Source organism: Spermophilus citellus (assembly GCF_964194105.1).
Source record: "Spermophilus citellus genome assembly, chromosome: 6".
NCBI classification, from domain to species: domain Eukaryota; kingdom Metazoa; phylum Chordata; class Mammalia; order Rodentia; family Sciuridae; genus Spermophilus; species Spermophilus citellus.
The window spans coordinates 77101227-77119753 of NC_138187.1; the positions used below are offsets into that span (position 1 = coordinate 77101227).

The window sequence follows — 18527 nt, forward strand, 5'->3', positions numbered from 1 at the left end:
CAAGATCTTCTGCCCTCTACTTCTTGCTTTCTCTGCACTACCAGGATGTGATAGAAATTAGAGAATAAGGAAGGACCAGAACTTGAGGGTCAGAGATATATGAGGAAAACAAACAAAGTTGAAAGGCATTTCATGATCAGAAAACCCTTGTACTTATAAAATTATGCAATTTTCCAAAAATGATAGTATAGTTCTACAGGTGCCCATGGAGGGAAGAGTGTTCAACCATTACAATGATATATGTTGGATGTTTCCTGTGGCTAAAAGCACCAAGGTCCAGTTCAAAAACTTTTTCCCCCCACTTATAAAGTTTTGCCTCTGAAGCAATGCATTTTTATACTTAAACATTCTTTAGAGATTTCCATTTGGGTATTCAAAATATTTCAACACTTGTCAATTAGTTCAAGAGAAATTACTGTCAGCACAAAATGATTGCTGGAAATTAGTTCTGCCACACAACAGAGGGAAAAAAAATCAGATATGTTCTGCCAGGGGATACATTTTGCTCTTTCAGTGCTATGATTTCCCTTTGCAATGCAACATTTTTTTGGAAACAAGATTGTTTTGTTAACAGAAGAGAAAATCTAGCATATAGAGTTAAGCAAGTCTTAGCTGTTCTGTTTGTTTGCTTTAAAAAACAATAGATAATATACAGTGTGTGTCAAAACAAAATATGAATTCTGACTGGTAATTATTAATCCGTTTCAACTTAACACTTCATGTTAATAGTTTCATAGTGAAGTCTGGCAGATTGAGTCATCAGAATATAATATACAATATGAATATGAAGTTTCATCCCAGGGTACTGCAAAGGGGCTTCAGAAATCTTAGCCCAGGTCCCTTTAAGCTAACTTTCAGCCTCTTGGAGGCAATCCAACAAAGACAGAAATGCTGGGAGGCATTTTGAATCAAAGAAAATTCCCATTGATGTTAAAGGGGCTTCTTCAGTGTGGAAGAGTATATTTCTAAGTATGGAAAAGACATTTTTAGGTCATTTATAAGTAAGTCAAGCATGTTTTTAATGTGTTTCTTTCTCATCAAAAGTATTTGAAGTTCATTTGATGAATTTGAGCTGGGTTTTGAAAGTGTCTCATGGAAATTTAAGCAAATAGTACACATTAACATTAATGAAATTCCTAAGGCAAAATTCCCCCACACTGGGTTGGCTCAATATTAACCTCAGTATGAGGTTAGATTTTTCACCAAATATTTAGAGAATTCTCCAATGCCATCTCAGTAACAAAATTCCAATTAACCACATAAAACTGAAATGGCACAACTACAGGATTTAAAGGCTAGATCAATGTTTGTATGAGTGTTCCCACCAGAATTAATCCATGTATTTTTCTCATTGCCTTTCTGCCTGTTGCCTGGGATCTGTAGGCACAGCCCTCGTTGTCCAGTGGGACCACGTTCATCTCCAGGACAATTACAACCTGGGAAGCTTCACATTCCAGGCAACTCTCCTCATGGACGGGCGCATCATCTTTGGATACAAAGAAGTAAGTGATGTGACCTACTGATATTCTACCTCTCCTTGACCTTGACCGTGACCCTTTTTCTTCAAGTGTCAAGTACAGGATATTTCAGCCATGAACTTCAAATAATTTTCTTACCTATGGGTTTCATTTGCTTAATAGAAAAAAAATTGTTTTGTATTTTAATCATCTGGGTAGTCATCATTGTCCATTTTGGGGATATTGTTTTATTTTGTATTCTGAAATTATTGACATTATGACCCACATATTTTATACAGTTATTAAATAATTATAGTGTTATTATAGTGAAACATTTCTAAGAAAAAAATTCTAATTTGCAAAGATTTCTCATCTGTACCTGAAAGTTTAATTTTATTGTTTTTTTAATTGCTTTGTCAATTTCTGTGACTTTTTTTTGTTCTGATTCCTAAAGCATAAGTAAATATAAACACATGCATACCTCAGTGACCCAATACTGAAAGTTCCAGGACAACTGTGCCTACAATCCCTTTAATGTTTATTGAAATCTGATAGAAATGATTAATTAGAAAGCGTCAGTAATAGGAAAAAAAAACAAAGGAGGAACTTAAACCTATGGCTTGATTCATTTTAAAAAATGGACAAAACTAAAGAAATGAAAATTTACTAAATTGTAACAAGTTTAAAAATGTTTAGAATAAAAGTGTGTTTGATTTCAAATTCTTTTGATAGTGTAATTAAGGTCTATCATACAAAGAATATAGGAAAAAAGTTTCAAGAACTACATATGTAATGTTTTAGGCAGTCAAGAGACAGATCCTGACAATGTAAATTAATAGTGGGTGTTATTAATCCATAGGTTAATGGATATTTATAATAATATAGATGCCATAGCTTATTTTCAATTGAGAAGTCATAATTTTCTTAGGAAATAAATCCCTAATTATAAAAAGAATGTTGATACTCAAGAAACTATCTGCTTTGGTTGAATCTTCTGAAATCATCTATTCCATAAAGTAAAGGAGAGTTCAATTTCTACTAAATAGGTCAACTTCTGAAAGTCTACTGACTGTGTCAGATGCTTCTCTTCATTTGAAGAGATTTCCCATGTGAAACTCTTTTTTTTTTTAATTTTTAATTCACTGGGGGAAATAGTGTAAATAAAATATAATCTAGGATGTATCCTATTCTATACTTCTTCACTCAGAGCTGTTTTGATATTATAGCCTACTGTATTTTTGTATCATATTCTCTAGAAGTTGAGAGAAATCTCAAAATGACTCATTCATTTCTAGTTTTCCTTGTAATCTACTATATTACTGCAATGTCAGAGTGACCTTTAAGAATGTTGGTTTTCAATAGTTGTAACCAACAATGGTAAAGTTTCTGGAAAGATCAAGGTCACTAAGTCTAAAGTCTTAGATCTGACCAACTGCTGACTTGGTCAAAACACAGGTTTGTGTTCTCATTGTGGTCTCTCTCTTTCTAGTTTTTATTGTCAAAATTGTCAATTTTATTTATACTGCTCTCAGATGGTCTCACATTGCTGAGTGTGTTGATTCTTTCTAGTCTTCCTTTGTTCTGGGGCCATTGTAAAAACTTTTTTTCTTCACTTTAATCAAAGAAAAATTTTCCATTATGGTTTTCCTGTTTGGTCACAGAGAATCTTAAGCTGATAGGCAGCTTAATGTTGTTTTGGTGTTTCCAGACTGCTGTCCAGTTAATTATTTACCCTCTGTACTCAAAGTTCAAAGAAATCATTTTTATTTTATTATTTGCCTTGTTATCCTGTCCTCGGCCCTGATCAAAAAGCAGTTTCTTCTTCCCTTTTCTGCTCTTCCCCCCAATAATTTAACAATACATTTTATTTATCTGAATTTTTATTTGTAATCTTTGTCAAGGTTAAGAGTTTCTTTGCATTTGTGGTGAGAGAGCTAGATGTTCTTAAAACTTTTAGAAAAATATTTATAATCATGTGTTTGCATTACATAATACTTTGTGTAATTTATTATCCTTTACAAAATGCTTACCCATAGATTACAGTGTCCATTTGATCCACAATCCTTATATTCTTAGTATTCTTAATGTGTTATAAAAGCACCAGCACATACAGGGTGTTCAACAAATGTTTGTGGCTTAATATGGAATTAGATTACACATGATTATTTTATAGCTAAGCAAGCTGAGGCAGAGCCATTAAATGACATGTTTGAGGTCACAGAACAAGTTAAGGACAAACCCAGGAGGAAAAGCCTTAATTCAGTGATCCCAAGGCATCTCAACCTTTGTTCTCTCCCAAGGAGATTATGTGTATCAATTCACAAATCAGTGCCTTGTTTTTATTTTCCAATAGATATTTCTCAATGTTTTCTGTTTAATAGTCTTTTTTTTAGACTCCATCATATTCCACAAATACAAGTATACTCAGGAGAGGTATTCCTACTTAATTTGTCAAGCTAACCAAATTGAAGGAACATAATAAAAAAGTAATGTTTTGTGTTCCTGTCCAGGCTAAAATTACAGAACTGAAATTAGAGAGAGCAAAGTAAGTGTAATTCCTTTTATAATAAATTACTCCTTGCAAGCTAGTGTCAGCTTTGTTTGATGGTATTATATTTTGTGTGAGAAGAAAAATTATTACAAAAAACACAAAAATACAGGATTTAGTTAAACTGTACATTAAAATTTGTAATTTATGAAATAAATTTATTAAAACAAATTTTACTTTCACTGCTCTCAGATGATTTAATCCCGCATTTAATTATTTTTTGTTTAGTAACTCTTAGCTTGCCAGCCCCACAGTAACCATTTGACCTCCAATTGGGCCATGCTCCCAACACGATTGTTTCTCACAGTGCAGGCTAAAGAGTGATCAAGGAATTATAAAAGACATTTTTATTCCTGATAACATCTGATTTGTGAATGGATTTGTGAATGGAGGTGCCACCACTGTGTTCCTTCACCAACGTCCAACTGTCCTCTGTGACCATATGGTGAGAGGTGTATGTCAGCATGCACTCCTTTAAATAATTAAGTCATTTCTTCCAGATTATAGCACTATTTTATTCATCCAAATATTTGAAATTATATTTTAAGTTATAGACCCTCTATTGTAAAACAACCATTTATTTTAGTTAATTTTTAAAGATATAATTACTTAGGATGAAGCCAAAAATCTTCACCAGAAAGAAAGACCCCTTACATTTTAATTTCTTTCAAATTTTCCAACTGTTCCCTGTAGTGTACCTTTTCTTTCAATTTTATTGTATCCGTTTGTGTCTTTTACCAATTAAATTGTGGATTTAATCATCTAATGAAATAAAAAATGTTGTCCTCTATTTCCTTGAATATTTTGATAACAGTTCTCTTAAAGTCCATGACTTATTAATATCTGGATTTTCTGTGAATCTGTTTCTATTATCTATTTTCTTATTTTCCCCCTCTGCACTTTCATTCATTGGTCTCCTTGCATGCTAAGTATTTTTGACCAAATATTGTACATCATTTACAAGATACTAGAGAAATGCTCTTGAAGTTGCTGATACTGTTTTTTTTTCTCTAGAAAGGATTTACTGTTTTGCTTGTTTGTTTCCAGTAAGGATAGGACAGATAAATTTTATCAGTGAAGGGCTAAGCTCATGCCATATTGAGCATCTGTCCTTTTGAAGATAGTACACTTCTGATTAGCCCTCACTCTTAGCATGTAGTCCTTTAGGTATCTCTACCAAAGGCCTGAGTATTGATGGAGCTTTCACCTGAATGGCCTTGGATGCCTAATCTTTCCTCAGATCCTGAAGGCAGGCTGAAGTTCTAGTTACCTTCTTGGTCTCTAAGTCTTCCTTATGACTGGAAAAATGTCTTTGATGAGTGATGTTCGTTTTTCTTCTGTAGTTAGTTTCCCTTCTCAGAGCTCTTGACATTTTGAATCCTTACTCTTTGTTAACCACCTTATGTTTTCAACAGATGCTCTTAATATTTTGTCCATCTTTCTTGCTTGATCTAAGTTGTAGAAGTTGTATTATGCAACTTCATCTGCCAATTCAGTTTTAATAACAACCTCTGAGCTTGTTTTAAAAACTTAAAAACTAGCATTTTTGTAGCTCTTCCTATATCCCAGGCACTGAACTCTGCTTAAACTTGATCTCACAATCTCATGAAAATAAAGAGGTAGCTACTTGTCATTTACAGAGAAGGAAACTTAAATACCCAAAAAAGATTAAATAACTTCCCTATAATTAGTGAACAAGGATTCAACTGAGAAAATAAAACTCCAGAGCCTATAAGTCTGACCACTATACTTGCATGATTCCCTGAAACTCTTTTTCACTGTGAATGAACTGGTTCTCTCATTTGGTTATCCACAGCCATCTTTCTTGGGTGGTCACTATCATACTGAATTAGCAACTTGGGAGTAAGGTAAAGGTGATTTGCTTTCTAAAGCATTTAACTTATTAATTTTTAATTTAAAAAAATGGAAAGAGACAACCTGGTGCAGTGGAGCACACCTATAATCCCAGTGACTTGGGAGGTTCAGGCATGAGTAACACAAGTTCAAGGACAGACTCAGCAATTAGCGAGGCCCAAAACAACTTAGTAAGACCCTCTCTTAAAATAAAAAATAAAAAGATCTGGGGATGTAGCTCACTGGGAAAGCACTCACCTGTTTCAATCCCCAGTACCAAGAGAGAAAGAAAAGAAGAAGCTGTACATGTGTTAAAAGAAATAGCTCCTTTTCTAAGAAAGTAGAATTTGGAAACTCAAATTCACATTTCCTAATCTGTTAATAACTAAGTATGACCCTAGAACCCAGAATCTTTATATTATTTTAACTGCTGTTGAACAGTGATGATTACAATGGATTTGAACTGAAATTGCTGATCTATTGATAATATAAGGAAATTTTTTTTTAATTCCAAAAACATTAGAGATTTGAAGTCAAATTCTTTCCAGTCCTTGGTGCTGCCTATCACAGCACACCATCAAAGTTTCCAAGCCACACTTCCTCTGACCTGCTTCATCTCTCTTCACCTGATACATCTTCAATTTTCTGTTACTCCAGATGCAGACTAGGAAAGGATGTAATTCTTTTTGTGTGTAGTGTGAATTTGGTTATTTTTCTTACACTGGCTTATGTGAAGGACAAGAATTGTCATTGATTTAGAATAATCTAATTAAAAATAAAATCATGTGATCCATGTAAGGTGACAGAAGAAAACCATATAAAACAAATGCCCAGTGCGGGAGTCACCTTATTCTGGCCATTTTTTTTGTGGAATACTTTACCCTCTTCTTCCACTGCAAATTCTACAGGAGGTCAATAGAGAGGAACTTTACTATTTATTAAGTAAAATCACTTTTTAATCTATTCTACAACTTAAGTACTTAAAACTAATGTTCCTTAGTGTAACATTTACTGCTTCTGTGGGAGAGTATATTGTCAATAAATCACCATTACCAATTTGTTGCAGGTTTCAATGGGGTCCTTAACGCATTTTAAAAATTTCTTTGAAGACTATTTCTCTTATTTAAACTGTCATGACCCTAATTCGTGGTTATCAGCTTGAAAGGATTAAAAGATGAATACTTGCTGAACTTGCAGAATTTGTGAGAAAAAGATAATTCAAGAGAATAAGAGGGGCCAAAAAAGAACAGTGAAGTGAGACCACCATCATTTAGGTGTAAAGTAATTCATCTTCTATAACTATGGCTGTATAAGTGAGAATGTTTGACATGTGTAAATATAATATGTGTGTGTGTGTGTGTGTGTGTGTGTGTGTGTGTGTATACCTATGTATATACTGGTTCTCTCATTGGGTTATCCACAGCCATTTTTTGGGTGGTCATTATCATATTGAATTTGCAACTTGTGAGTAAGGTAAAAATGATTTGCCTTCCAAAGCATTTATCTTATTAATTTTTAATTTTAAAAAAATTGAAAGAAGCAGTCTGGTGCCATGGAGTACCTACAATGCTAGGGAGGTTCAGGCATGAGTAACAAAAGTTCAAGGACGTACCAATTTAGCAAGGCAAAAAATGACTTACCATGACCTTCTCTCAAAATAAAAAGGGCTAGGGATGTAGCTCAGTGGTAAAGCACCTACCTGTTTCAATCCCCAGTACCAAAGAAACTTTACAAATGTGTGAATAGAAAAAGTTTTATATATGTGTATACACTTACACACATATGTATTACAAACATATTACAAAAGCTGATTTAAAAAATATGTTAATCATCTTTCCATCCCTATGATGAAGTACCTGACATAAAGAACTTGAAAAGAGGAAAGATCTATTTTAGCTCATGGTTTTAGAGGTTTCAGTCCATGATTGGCTGGCTGTATTGCTATGGGCCGGTGGTGAGGTAGATCATCATGGATCATGGCAGAAGAACATGAGAAAAAGAAAGAGAAAGGAGAGAGGGGCCAAGAAAGAGACATAGGGGTGGAGAAGGAAGGGACCAGGAGCAAAATACACCCTTCAGGGCATATCTCCATTGACCTACTTCCTCCAGCTAGGTTCCACCTCTTACTATTTTTACTACCCAATCATCTATTCACATTATTAATTTATCAAATGGATTAACCCACTGATGAGGTCAGAGCCATCATGATCTAAATCACTTCCTAAAAATCCTATCTCTGAATATTGCTGCATTGGATAAAAATCATTTTAACACAAGAGCCTCTGGAGGACATTGAGATCCAAACTCTAACAAAAGCTCTTAAATAATTCTAAGGAAATGGCAGACACAGATGTTTTTATGTTATAGAACTTCTCTGTATTTTAAATATGTGAAATATTAAAATTTTACCTATATAGCTTTAATTAGGATCTGATCATTTGCATGTTTGGTTATATTTTATTTTTAGGTATGACACATATAAAAGCTTCTGACACGTTAATTTTTCAATTTACTTTCTATAGTGAAAAAATGACAAATTGAATAGTTGTTCATTATGTTCCTTCAATAATAAATATTCTGAATAAAAAATAAGTAAATAAATAAAGTAGCAAGGTAGAAAAATCAATGTCCTAGAGAAAATAATTTTAGGAATAGAAAATCTATTGTAGTGGTGATTCTGCCATTAACTGGCTATGTGGTCCCTTGGGCAATTTATGTGATATCTTTCTGGATGCTTTTTCTTTCCTATGTTTTTTCAAGCCTCACCTCTCTTTCTCTCCCCTCCCTCCCTCCCTCCCTCCCCCTCCCTCCCCCCCCCTCCCAGTAATCTATTTTATTTATTTATTTATTTTTTACATGCATGGCAATAGTGGAATGCCTTACACTCATTATTACCCGTTTACAGCACAATTTTTCATAACTCTGTATTGAGAGGTTTATTTCATGGAGTGAGTGTTCTGCTGATCATAGGGCTATATCCAGTCTTCCTGCCCTGATGTTCCATAACCAGAGAGCCCCTTTGTCCCTGGGGTTAAAGGCCTGATCAGCACTCCAAGTATCTATCCCAATCCCAGGGTATAGAGTTTTCTCAACCTTCTTTCTTTCCCTTCAGTGTTTATTCCCAGGCCATGTGTAGGCAAGCTCCCTTATCTATCTGTTGTCCCAGGAAAAGTCCCCACCGTAGGGTTTTCTGTTTTGAGCCAAGCCGCTTGGGTTGGTGGGCACCGCTTCCCTGTCCTTTCCTGCATGAAGCTCAAACTCTAGTTTTTCCATTCAGTAGTGAGTAATCTTTGCATTAGAGCTCATCCTGATTGTACATGTTTTTATATTGTTTGTGTGTGTGTGTCTATATACACATTTGTAAAATAAATATGTCACTAACATTTAAGTATTACAAGATGCTAAATAAAAATATAAACATCTATATTTTCTTCAGTCATCTGAAGCCCTTGAAGCACTTAGCTTGAATTTCTATATGACAAAATGTGGCTGAAAAAAATGTACTTAGAATGTGCTTATTTAATTTCTCCTCCTCCATTTTCTTCTTTCTTATTCCAAGGCCACACTAGTTTGTGTGATGATGTTTAGAGTACTTTGCTTACAGGGGCGCATTTGACTTATCAATTTCATGTGCTGGTACTTGACTTATCAATTTCATGTGCTTGTGTGAGGCACTGGTTTCAATCCATAGCACTACAGAAAAATAAAAATATACAAAGTATTTTTTTGGCAACTCTGCATTAATATTTTTGCCTTTATGTGCTGTTTTGTTAATAACTGAAGATAGCTTGACTTTTAATATCAGATTCTGTACTGAATAATGCAGAAGCCAGACATTTAAGGAAGATGAGTTGGGAAGTTAAGGGTTAAATGCAGGGAAGAGTGGATAAATTAGAAAGCTTTGATTTTTCCCTGAGTTTCGTTGTTGTTGTTGTTAATGTTAAGCAACTAAATGCCATATTGCTGATTAGCAAGTGACCAAAAATTGGTTTAGAATAATTCTTTTCCAGTTAAATTCCGCTAGGCATATGATTCACCCTTTGGAACAGATACTATACAATCAAGCTCTTGCTGAGATACTGTGCTGCCCATTAGATAGATAACAGGGCCCATAATGGAAACAAATGAATGTTTTGGCGAGGTTTGCTGGGCAGAGCAGAGGACAGAAGAAAATAAAATTCCATTACCTCTTATTTAAGCTCATGCTGTTATCTCCCTGTTTGAGAGGCAGACGTAAAAGCTCATGTTCTAGGGGTTATGTTGGCCCCTGTGTCCTAGGGAATGATACTGCCGTATGCAGGAGAGATCAGCTCTTGTTGTTGAAGCTTCTTCTTCCAAAGGCCAGGGTAGTCTGCCCTACTGTTGCTTACTCTTTTAATTATCTTTTCCTGCTTTAATTATGTCTAACCCCTTCTGGCTTTTCTGTTTATTTTGTTCCAATATATCATTTGTAGAAAATTTATGCCAAATAATAACCTTATCTGTAACTTATTTTAGAACAAAAAATAAAATGTTTTGAGAAAGGAATTTATGAATGCTTCTGTAAGTCAACACAGAAGCATATTTTGACTAGTAATAACACTGTCTGTGTTGTAGAATGAGTGTCATTACAAAACCAGATCTCCAAAGTTTATAATACTGATCATACAGAGGCCCAGTGAAAATTTAGCTTTGTTATAATCATGAAAGGGCAACTATCATAAGCATTCAAAGATAATGAAGATATGTTTCAAAGAAAGAAAACACTTCTGGAGTGCAGTTTTTATTATTTCCTATTGGCTTCCTGGTATCTGCAGTTTAGCTGACTCAGCAGACATTTTGAGGGTGAATATAAATTTGTATGTAGAAAGGATTAAAAATTGAGCTCCCCTTAATCAAACTTTTTAGATTTTTTAGTATTTTCGCATCTTTTTTAGCAGGGATGCACTGACTTTAGTACTTCATATCCTTGCAAATACAGAGTCCTCTGTGGAATGGATGATCATGACAACATGACACACCCCATTCTTGTACTCATTTTGCCCAATACTGGCTATAATTCTTAACAGTTTATTTGCGTGCACACACATACATGCACACACACAAATACACATCTCATACACAATTGCTTCATTGATATTAGTCATGAAATGGCTCATTTTTTATATTTTTAAAATTTTTGTGTTCTTTTTAGTTGTACGTGACAGTAGAATATAATTAAAATATTTATACAGATATGGAGCACATGTTATTTTAATTTGGCTTCCAGTCTCTGGTTATACATGATGTAGAGATTCACTGCAGTGTATTCATATCTGTATGTAGGAAAGTTATGTCAGATTTATTCCACTGTCTTTCCTATTCCTTTCCCCTATCCCTTCCTTCCATTCCTCCTTGTCTAATCTACTAAACTTCTATTCTTCCCCTCCCCACCTTGTTGTACATTAGCATCCAAATATCAGTGAGAACATTCCACCTTTGGTTTGGGGGGATTGGCTTATTTTGTTTAATATAATAGTCTTCAGATTCATCCGTTTACCATCAAAAGTCATAAAGTCATTCTTTTTATGTCTGAGTAATATTTCAATGTGTATATATACCACATTTTCTTTATCCATTCATCTGTTGTAGGGCACCTAGGTTGGTTGCATAGCTTAGCTATTGTGAATTGAGCTACTGTAAACATGGATGTGGCTGTGCCACTTTAGTATGCTGATTTTAAGTCCTTTGGGTATACACCAAGAAGTGTAATAACTGGGTCAAATGGTCTTAAGTTTTCTGAGGAATCTCCATACTGATTTCCAGAGTGCTTGCACCAATTTGCAGTCCCACCAGCAATGTATGCATGAGTGTACAAAAGGGTATATTTTAAATGTGGCTTTTAATAGTTCTCCTAATTCATCTTACTAGTCTCTAATAATTTATACTGACATGCAAACCTACAGGCTCTTCTGCCTTGCTCCCTGGGAACTCATCCAGATTACTGATCATTCATAGATATTTTAAAGTAAAAAGAAAATAGCCCGAGAAGGTAGAGTAAGAAAGATATGAGAATATCAGGCAGGGAGAGGCCAGGGAGCCTCTATAGGAAACCTCTGCAGAATCCTGGTGTTGCCTATCACTGACCTTTGACTAAATTAAGTATTTAACTCAATGGGAAAAAAGAGTTTGGGTTTTTTTTTCTCCTTTTCAAAACCTGAGATGTAATCATTTCATAAAAGGCTTGGGCAGTTTCTGGGCAAATGGAAGGCACTGAGAGCTCCTTGTGTATATTCATTTTAATATTTAATCAGGACAAAATTTGAGAGTTTTAGAAACCCCAGTCTCTTACTAGTGAACTCTCTAAAATTTTAAAGAAATGCATTTGAAGTCACTCATATTGCCATAGAGTGATGGTCCTTCTGCATCCTTCTCCTGGTCCTCTCCATCTCTGCACATTTGGTTCTGCTCTCTAGAGCTGCTTGAGTTGCTCTCCACACACCCAAAAGATTGCCTTCTGTTGGACTGAGGTGAATGAGTCCCCTGAAGCTGGACAAGACAGCATTCCTGATGAAACATACACTTTTCTTGATAATACCCTTTACCCTCCTTTTTACTTCACTGGCCTTATTAAATTCATGCAGTACCTACACAGTTCATCAAAAATTCAACTTTCTGTCTCTTTTGCCTCTTTTATTACAATGGTGTAGTCCAAGCCACCCATCTCCTACCCGGACAACTATGATACACTCCTAACTAGTTTTTCTGATTCCCTCCTCCTCCTACAGTCTTGATCACAAAAAATCTAGTATTTTTTTTTTCAACCTAAAGCAATTCCTTTCCTCTACTTAAACCTCTCCAAATCTTCCTGTATTTTTTGGAATAAAATCCTATGTACTGCCATGGCTTTCAAGGAATACACATTCCTTATGATCTGCCCCACTATCTCCTACCTTTTTTAACATTCTTGGTTATTACTTTTGCCCCAGCTATGGAGATGACATTTCAATTCCCAAAGCACACCAAAAGCAATTGAGACAAGCTCTTCACATGTGCTGGTACCTCTACCCAGAATGGTTCCCTGAGTAACCACATGGCAGACTTTTACTTCTATTGAGTTTCTTCTGGAAAGTTACCTTATCAGAGGGATCCTTAGTGACTATCCTTTCCAACAAAGACACCCATCCTTAACTCTCCACCCAGTTGTCTTCATGGTACTAAGAACCTTATCACATACTCTATTTTTTATAATTACTTGTTTTAATATCTACTTTACCCTGAAGCTTTCTGAAAGCAAAATCATTGTTTTATTCTCTGCTGTAACTACGGTGCCCAAAATAAGGATATCTTTTGAATTAATATCTGATGAATGAATGAATTTTTCCTATTTCATCAAACAGTATGAACAGTATACATGTCTTTTGGGGTGGGGGGAATAATTTGTATGTAGTCAACATTATTCTTACTTTTTCTAATCTGTACTCTCATATTAAGACTCAGAATTGACATATTTAGATATTAGAGGAGAGTGGTATGTCAGAATTGGTATTCAGAAGTCATTGGCTCATAAACATGTAAATTTTCAAAACTGATAACAAGTTAAAATATATCCCTTAACTATAAATGATGGTTTCTGTCTATTTCTACCCTTTTTATAGATGGCTAGAATATCTTCCCCTTATAGTTTTTGTTTGGATCATAGTTAACAATTTACTTATTGAAACTTTAAAACATCAAGATCACTCAATAGAAGGAAATAACAGTTTGAGGATTAAAAGAGTCCTTAAGATTGTCTACAATGATCTTCCTAGAATGTTGGTCAATTCATCAGATAATGTTCAGTGATAGAACCCTACGTACACCTTAAGGCTACCAAGTTTGGTTTTGAATGGATTTTCCTAGGTTAAATAAATCTTCATCTAGTTTTCTTATACATATTATTCTTAGCTTTTGTAATTCACAGACCAAAGAATAAACTAGATGATAAAAGAAATATAAAAAAATATGGGAGTGGGTACAGAAAATGAAACTTTTCCACTGGAACATTTTCTATCTTTCCAGTTTCACTGCATGTAGAATTAGAGAGAGATTTATCTGATTCCAAGAAAACTAGGAGGAGGAATGCCACATCAACTTATGCAGAAACTCCCACAGGAATTTGTATTGGCTACTTGATCTTTACCAAATAATGTATTGGTCAGAATTGCTATGTAACAACTCATCCCCTCATGTAGCGGCTTACACCAACTCCATTTCTTATTTCCCATAAGATACCTATGGATTACATTTGTAGTTACACTGATCTTTACTGGATCCTTGAGTGCCATCCATTAACTGGTGGATATTCTGGGAGCTGGCTGGTCAAAGGTGCCCCCTGTTGGGAAAAAAAGGTTTCCTTCATGTGTCTCTCCCATGCATTCAGCAGAGCAGCAGGGTACCTTCCCTAGCAGTGGCATATTTCCAAGAGAGGAAATAGAAATTTGCAAGCACTTTTTAAGCTTATTTTTTGCTTCATGTTTGTGGTTGTCTTCTTTTGCCATATGACCGAGCATCGAGTCAGAGTGAGAGAACATTGCAAAGTTAGAAAAGAGTCTGGATTGAGGCCATCAGTGTAATCAATCCACCACAGAATAAAAGCACTGGAGAAGAGGGTTGGACGTGGAGACTAAATACAAAGGAAGGGGGTGAAAGGAAGGAAAGAGAGGGAGAAAACAAAATCAGAATGAAAGATGAAGAGAGGTAAAAAGGTGGAATGCCTAATCTGAAGGGAGGACACAGTGCTGGGAAGGTTATAGGAACAAAGAAATAGGATCTGAAAAATAAGGTCTGGGGTAAACACATAGTATTCATAACAGCATAATAGTGTTTTTCAAATGATGCTAATATAAGCCCAAGTTCTGTTATGAATATTGGATAAAAGGAAATACAATAAATTATTGCAGAGTAATCTGGTAAAGTATTCTGTAACTTGCAAAGGAAAACTACAGTTGTAGTGTTGGAGAATGAAAGCCAGTGATAAATACCAGTAACAAAGCTTTCATACTTGTTTCTGAGCAGGCATTCAGGAACAGTATCCTAACCATTGAATGACTTTGTTTTATTAGGATGAATAAGATATAACTTGGGATTTTTTTATGTATGCCTTTCTATCCTTTTGTCTTTTCTTCCTTAAATGAGAGTCTGACTTATAAATATGAGTTAGATTTCTATCAGCACTCCTGAATCTGTAATAATCTAATATCTCTGTTCATCAGTTTTCTGTTACTATAACAAAATATCAGAGATAATTAACTTATAAAAAAATAGGTTTATTTTGCAACACAGTTTGGAGTTTTCAGTTCAAGATAAGATGGACTCCTTGCTTTGGGCCTCTAATGGGAATGCCAGATGGCAATGGGGAGGAGCATGTGTACTTACATCATTTGTTCTAGGTTTTATGTCTAGAACTCCATGTGTAAGCAGGATCTTCGTGAAAATAAACATGAAATAAAATCAATTAGGAAAACAATTAGTAAGAGAAGAATCTCTATTCTTGACATTATAGCCTTTGTTTGTAGCATGAAGAATCAGTTAAATTGGTTGAAAATCTATGGTTTTCCATCCCAAGAAACCATCTCTAGGTCTATTTGCTCTCTTGTCCAAAACTCATCAAATGGCTCTAAATTGATGTTACCTTGAGGCATTATATATCTGACTTCTGTATTTCCTGCTCCTCCTCTACTCCCTCATCTCTCTCACCAGATTTTTGTTTGTGAAGCAAGATGATCTCACTCTGAATGCCTAAAGGAAATTCAGGTCTAACACAAGTAATCTGCTTTTTCTTTTCCAGATTCCTGTCTTGGTCACACAGATAAGTTCAACCAATCATCCCGTGAAAGTGGGGCTGTCTGATGCTTTTGTCGTTGTCCACAGGATCCAACAAATCCCCAGTATGTAGAAGAAGGGTAATTGCAAAGTGTGAGCCTTCTGTGAGGGTAAATTTTAAGAAAATTGATCTCAGGCAGATGTAACTGGACCAAAAAAGAAAAATCACTTAGATAATTGCTGCTTGTTAATTGTACTGTGTGGTTTATAACTCCTATTGGGGTTGGCTATCTCCATTACCCTTGAACTAATAAATACAAGTGAGTAGGAATTGAATAGCTCAGGCAAGAATGTGCACTTTGGGATTCTTTGAGATAGTTGGCTGGGTTGAGCAAAGATAATTCTTTTATTAACTAATAAGAACTATAACAGTGACAGATTATTTGATTGATAGGTCTATGATTCTCCATGTTTATTTATTTAAAATCAGTTGATGAGAAGAAAATCAACTTTGTGCTATTCTGTATTTAACTAGTTTAAGACTGTTTGAGAGACTAAAGGAAAATGAAATAAAAAGTATAAATTTAAGTAAATGAAAGTTTGAGTGAAGTTAGACCTACCAGAAAAGACATGTGACATGTATCCTCCCCTCTTAAATCATTCTTACCTATCTAGTCTAGTTTATACGTTGTAGAATTAAAATATATGTGTTATTTTGGGCAACTGTTCATGATGTTAGAAAATTAAAATGTTGCTTGGTGTCCAGATCTGTGGTAGAGAATATTCTGTTCATGTAAGACACTCTGAGTTCATCCTCAACACCAAAAGAGAGGGAGGGATGGAGGTAGGAAAGAAGGAAGGAAGGAAAATGTCAAAATGTGAACTGCATTTCGTAGCTGTTCTGATTATGTAAATAGCTATCTTTTGAAACCATCTCAGTTTTTTCAACCTCCCTTACTTCCAGACAGTCCTGAAGAATGCTCAGGGTGTTAGTACTGGGATTTTTGGGTTTTTTTGAGTCCTAAATGTGCTTATTTAAAAGCAAAGGGCAATAAAATATATCTCAAGATTAGATCATTTCTTTCCTTTTTGTTCAAAAGTTCTTTTCTTCTTTTATTTCATTATAGCCGTAGACTCAATTTATCACATGTGTATGCTGTTTGGTCTTGACTTGAGCTGATTCTGCTTAATTATGTCATCTCTCAAACACAGAAAGTAAATGGGGTGGAAACTAGACTTTTAAGAACGATGGATTGGCTGGAAATGTTATAAGGGCTATCTAAGTTAAGAATGGCATTCAGATATGAACATGTATCTTCTGTGGGGTTTCCCCTTGTTAGCTTAGAATTTGTGGGAGATAATATCCAAGGGAATTGTTAAATTGAGGAAGATTTTCCAGAAACTAAATTGCGTGGAGTACAAAGCAAGGATATATTAGTATGTGCAGGCAACATAAAGGCATTCTGACAGAGCTCTTAAATAAGAGGCTGAGCCCTGGGAGAGCCAAGGTTGGCTTCTGTTTGAGGAGGAGTGTTCTCACATTCTTCTATTCAGAGGTGTTAAATCAAGCATGACTTGAGTCAATTATTGCACAAGAGAAAGGAAACACTAGTTTTAGTTTATTTGTTGGTTCTTTCTATGCCGGGAAGAATTTTATTTGTAGCTTGCTCAGAAAGTATTTTATTCCACATTGCTATCCTGATGTATTGTTGTTGAGAGAGGGAGGAAAAAAAAAACAGCAAAGTAGAAGAGAATTTTTTAACAAATATATTTTAATATGGAAGTTTTATATATGTTTTCTAGGATAAAATTGTACTTAGAAGTCAAGGTTTCAAAATGAAAATTTTGGATGCTTTGTTTTTCTGTAAAAGGATAACTGTTAAATTTTAGGTGGAAAATATCTTTCCAAATGTAAATTTTATCAAATAAATCAGCAAAATTCATATGAATTTTTATGCTAGATTATGTCTAACATTCAGGACTCAGCATTCAACTTAAAAGATTACTGGGACTTGAGTTCAGAGGAAATCTTCTCTCAGATATTTTTGTTTACTTAGGATGGAATTCACATTTCCTATGAACCTTACTATTCAATCCTGAGAAAATTAGCCAAGAAGGACGGGAAGTTTTGAGTCTCTGATGTTCCCCTCTCTGCCATTAGATGAGACCATATTGAAGCAAGAAAATTAGAATTGATGTGTTCTACTTAAAATTCACTTCAGGAACAGAAAATTTAAATCTCCCTAAAAATCTGTTCCCACTTCAAAAACTGCAACAGTGTCTGTTATATGAGCTTTTGTGTAAGAGGAGAAATATATTGCATTGAATTCTCAGCTAAAAAGAAAAAATATATATTTTTGTCAGAAATTTGGATAACCCCAGATTGGTATAATACAAGTTATTATTTTTTTCTTGAGTAATAAGATGACTAGAGATCTATATGTTACTAATTTGTACAATTAGAACTTAAGGAAATATTTAAGTCCTTTTCAAAATTCTGTTCACATTATTTCACAACTGTTGCTATTACAAGTAGCCCTTGCAGGGAATTTAAATATTTTTATTTTTGTTATGAATTTTTCTTTTTCTTTCCCTGAGTGGATTTACAGAACTGTAGACCATTATGGCAAGTAATGGGCAATATCATTTCTTCTGTATTCCAAGAAGCATTGCATAGGATCTGATTCTCATAAGATCAACTTTCTGTCCTTTTAACTATTTTAGTTACATGGGGTATAGAACCCAGGATTTTGGCATAACCAAGCCAAGACAGCATGAAAATGTGGGTCACAGCATTGAGACTAATTTTTCTCAATGGAATCATCATTACTATACCATTCTTATCAGATTTGGTGAAGATTTGATCAAGCAGTCAATAAGCTGTAAATGTTTTTATTTATTTATAA

At 34.7% G+C, this 18527-nt stretch overlaps 1 protein-coding gene across 1 annotated transcript in view; it reads left to right on the top strand.

Moving 5' to 3' along the window:
- The window catches only part of PLXDC2 (plexin domain containing 2), a 426852-nt gene that overhangs the window by 313364 nt on the left and 94961 nt on the right, over positions 1-18527 (top strand). Inside the window, exons 6-7 of the mRNA XM_081299629.1 lie at positions 1384-1502; positions 15647-15746. Of these exons, the coding sequence (XP_081155755.1) occupies positions 1384-1502; positions 15647-15746 (219 nt within the window). The remainder of the gene's footprint in view (positions 1-1383; positions 1503-15646; positions 15747-18527) is intronic.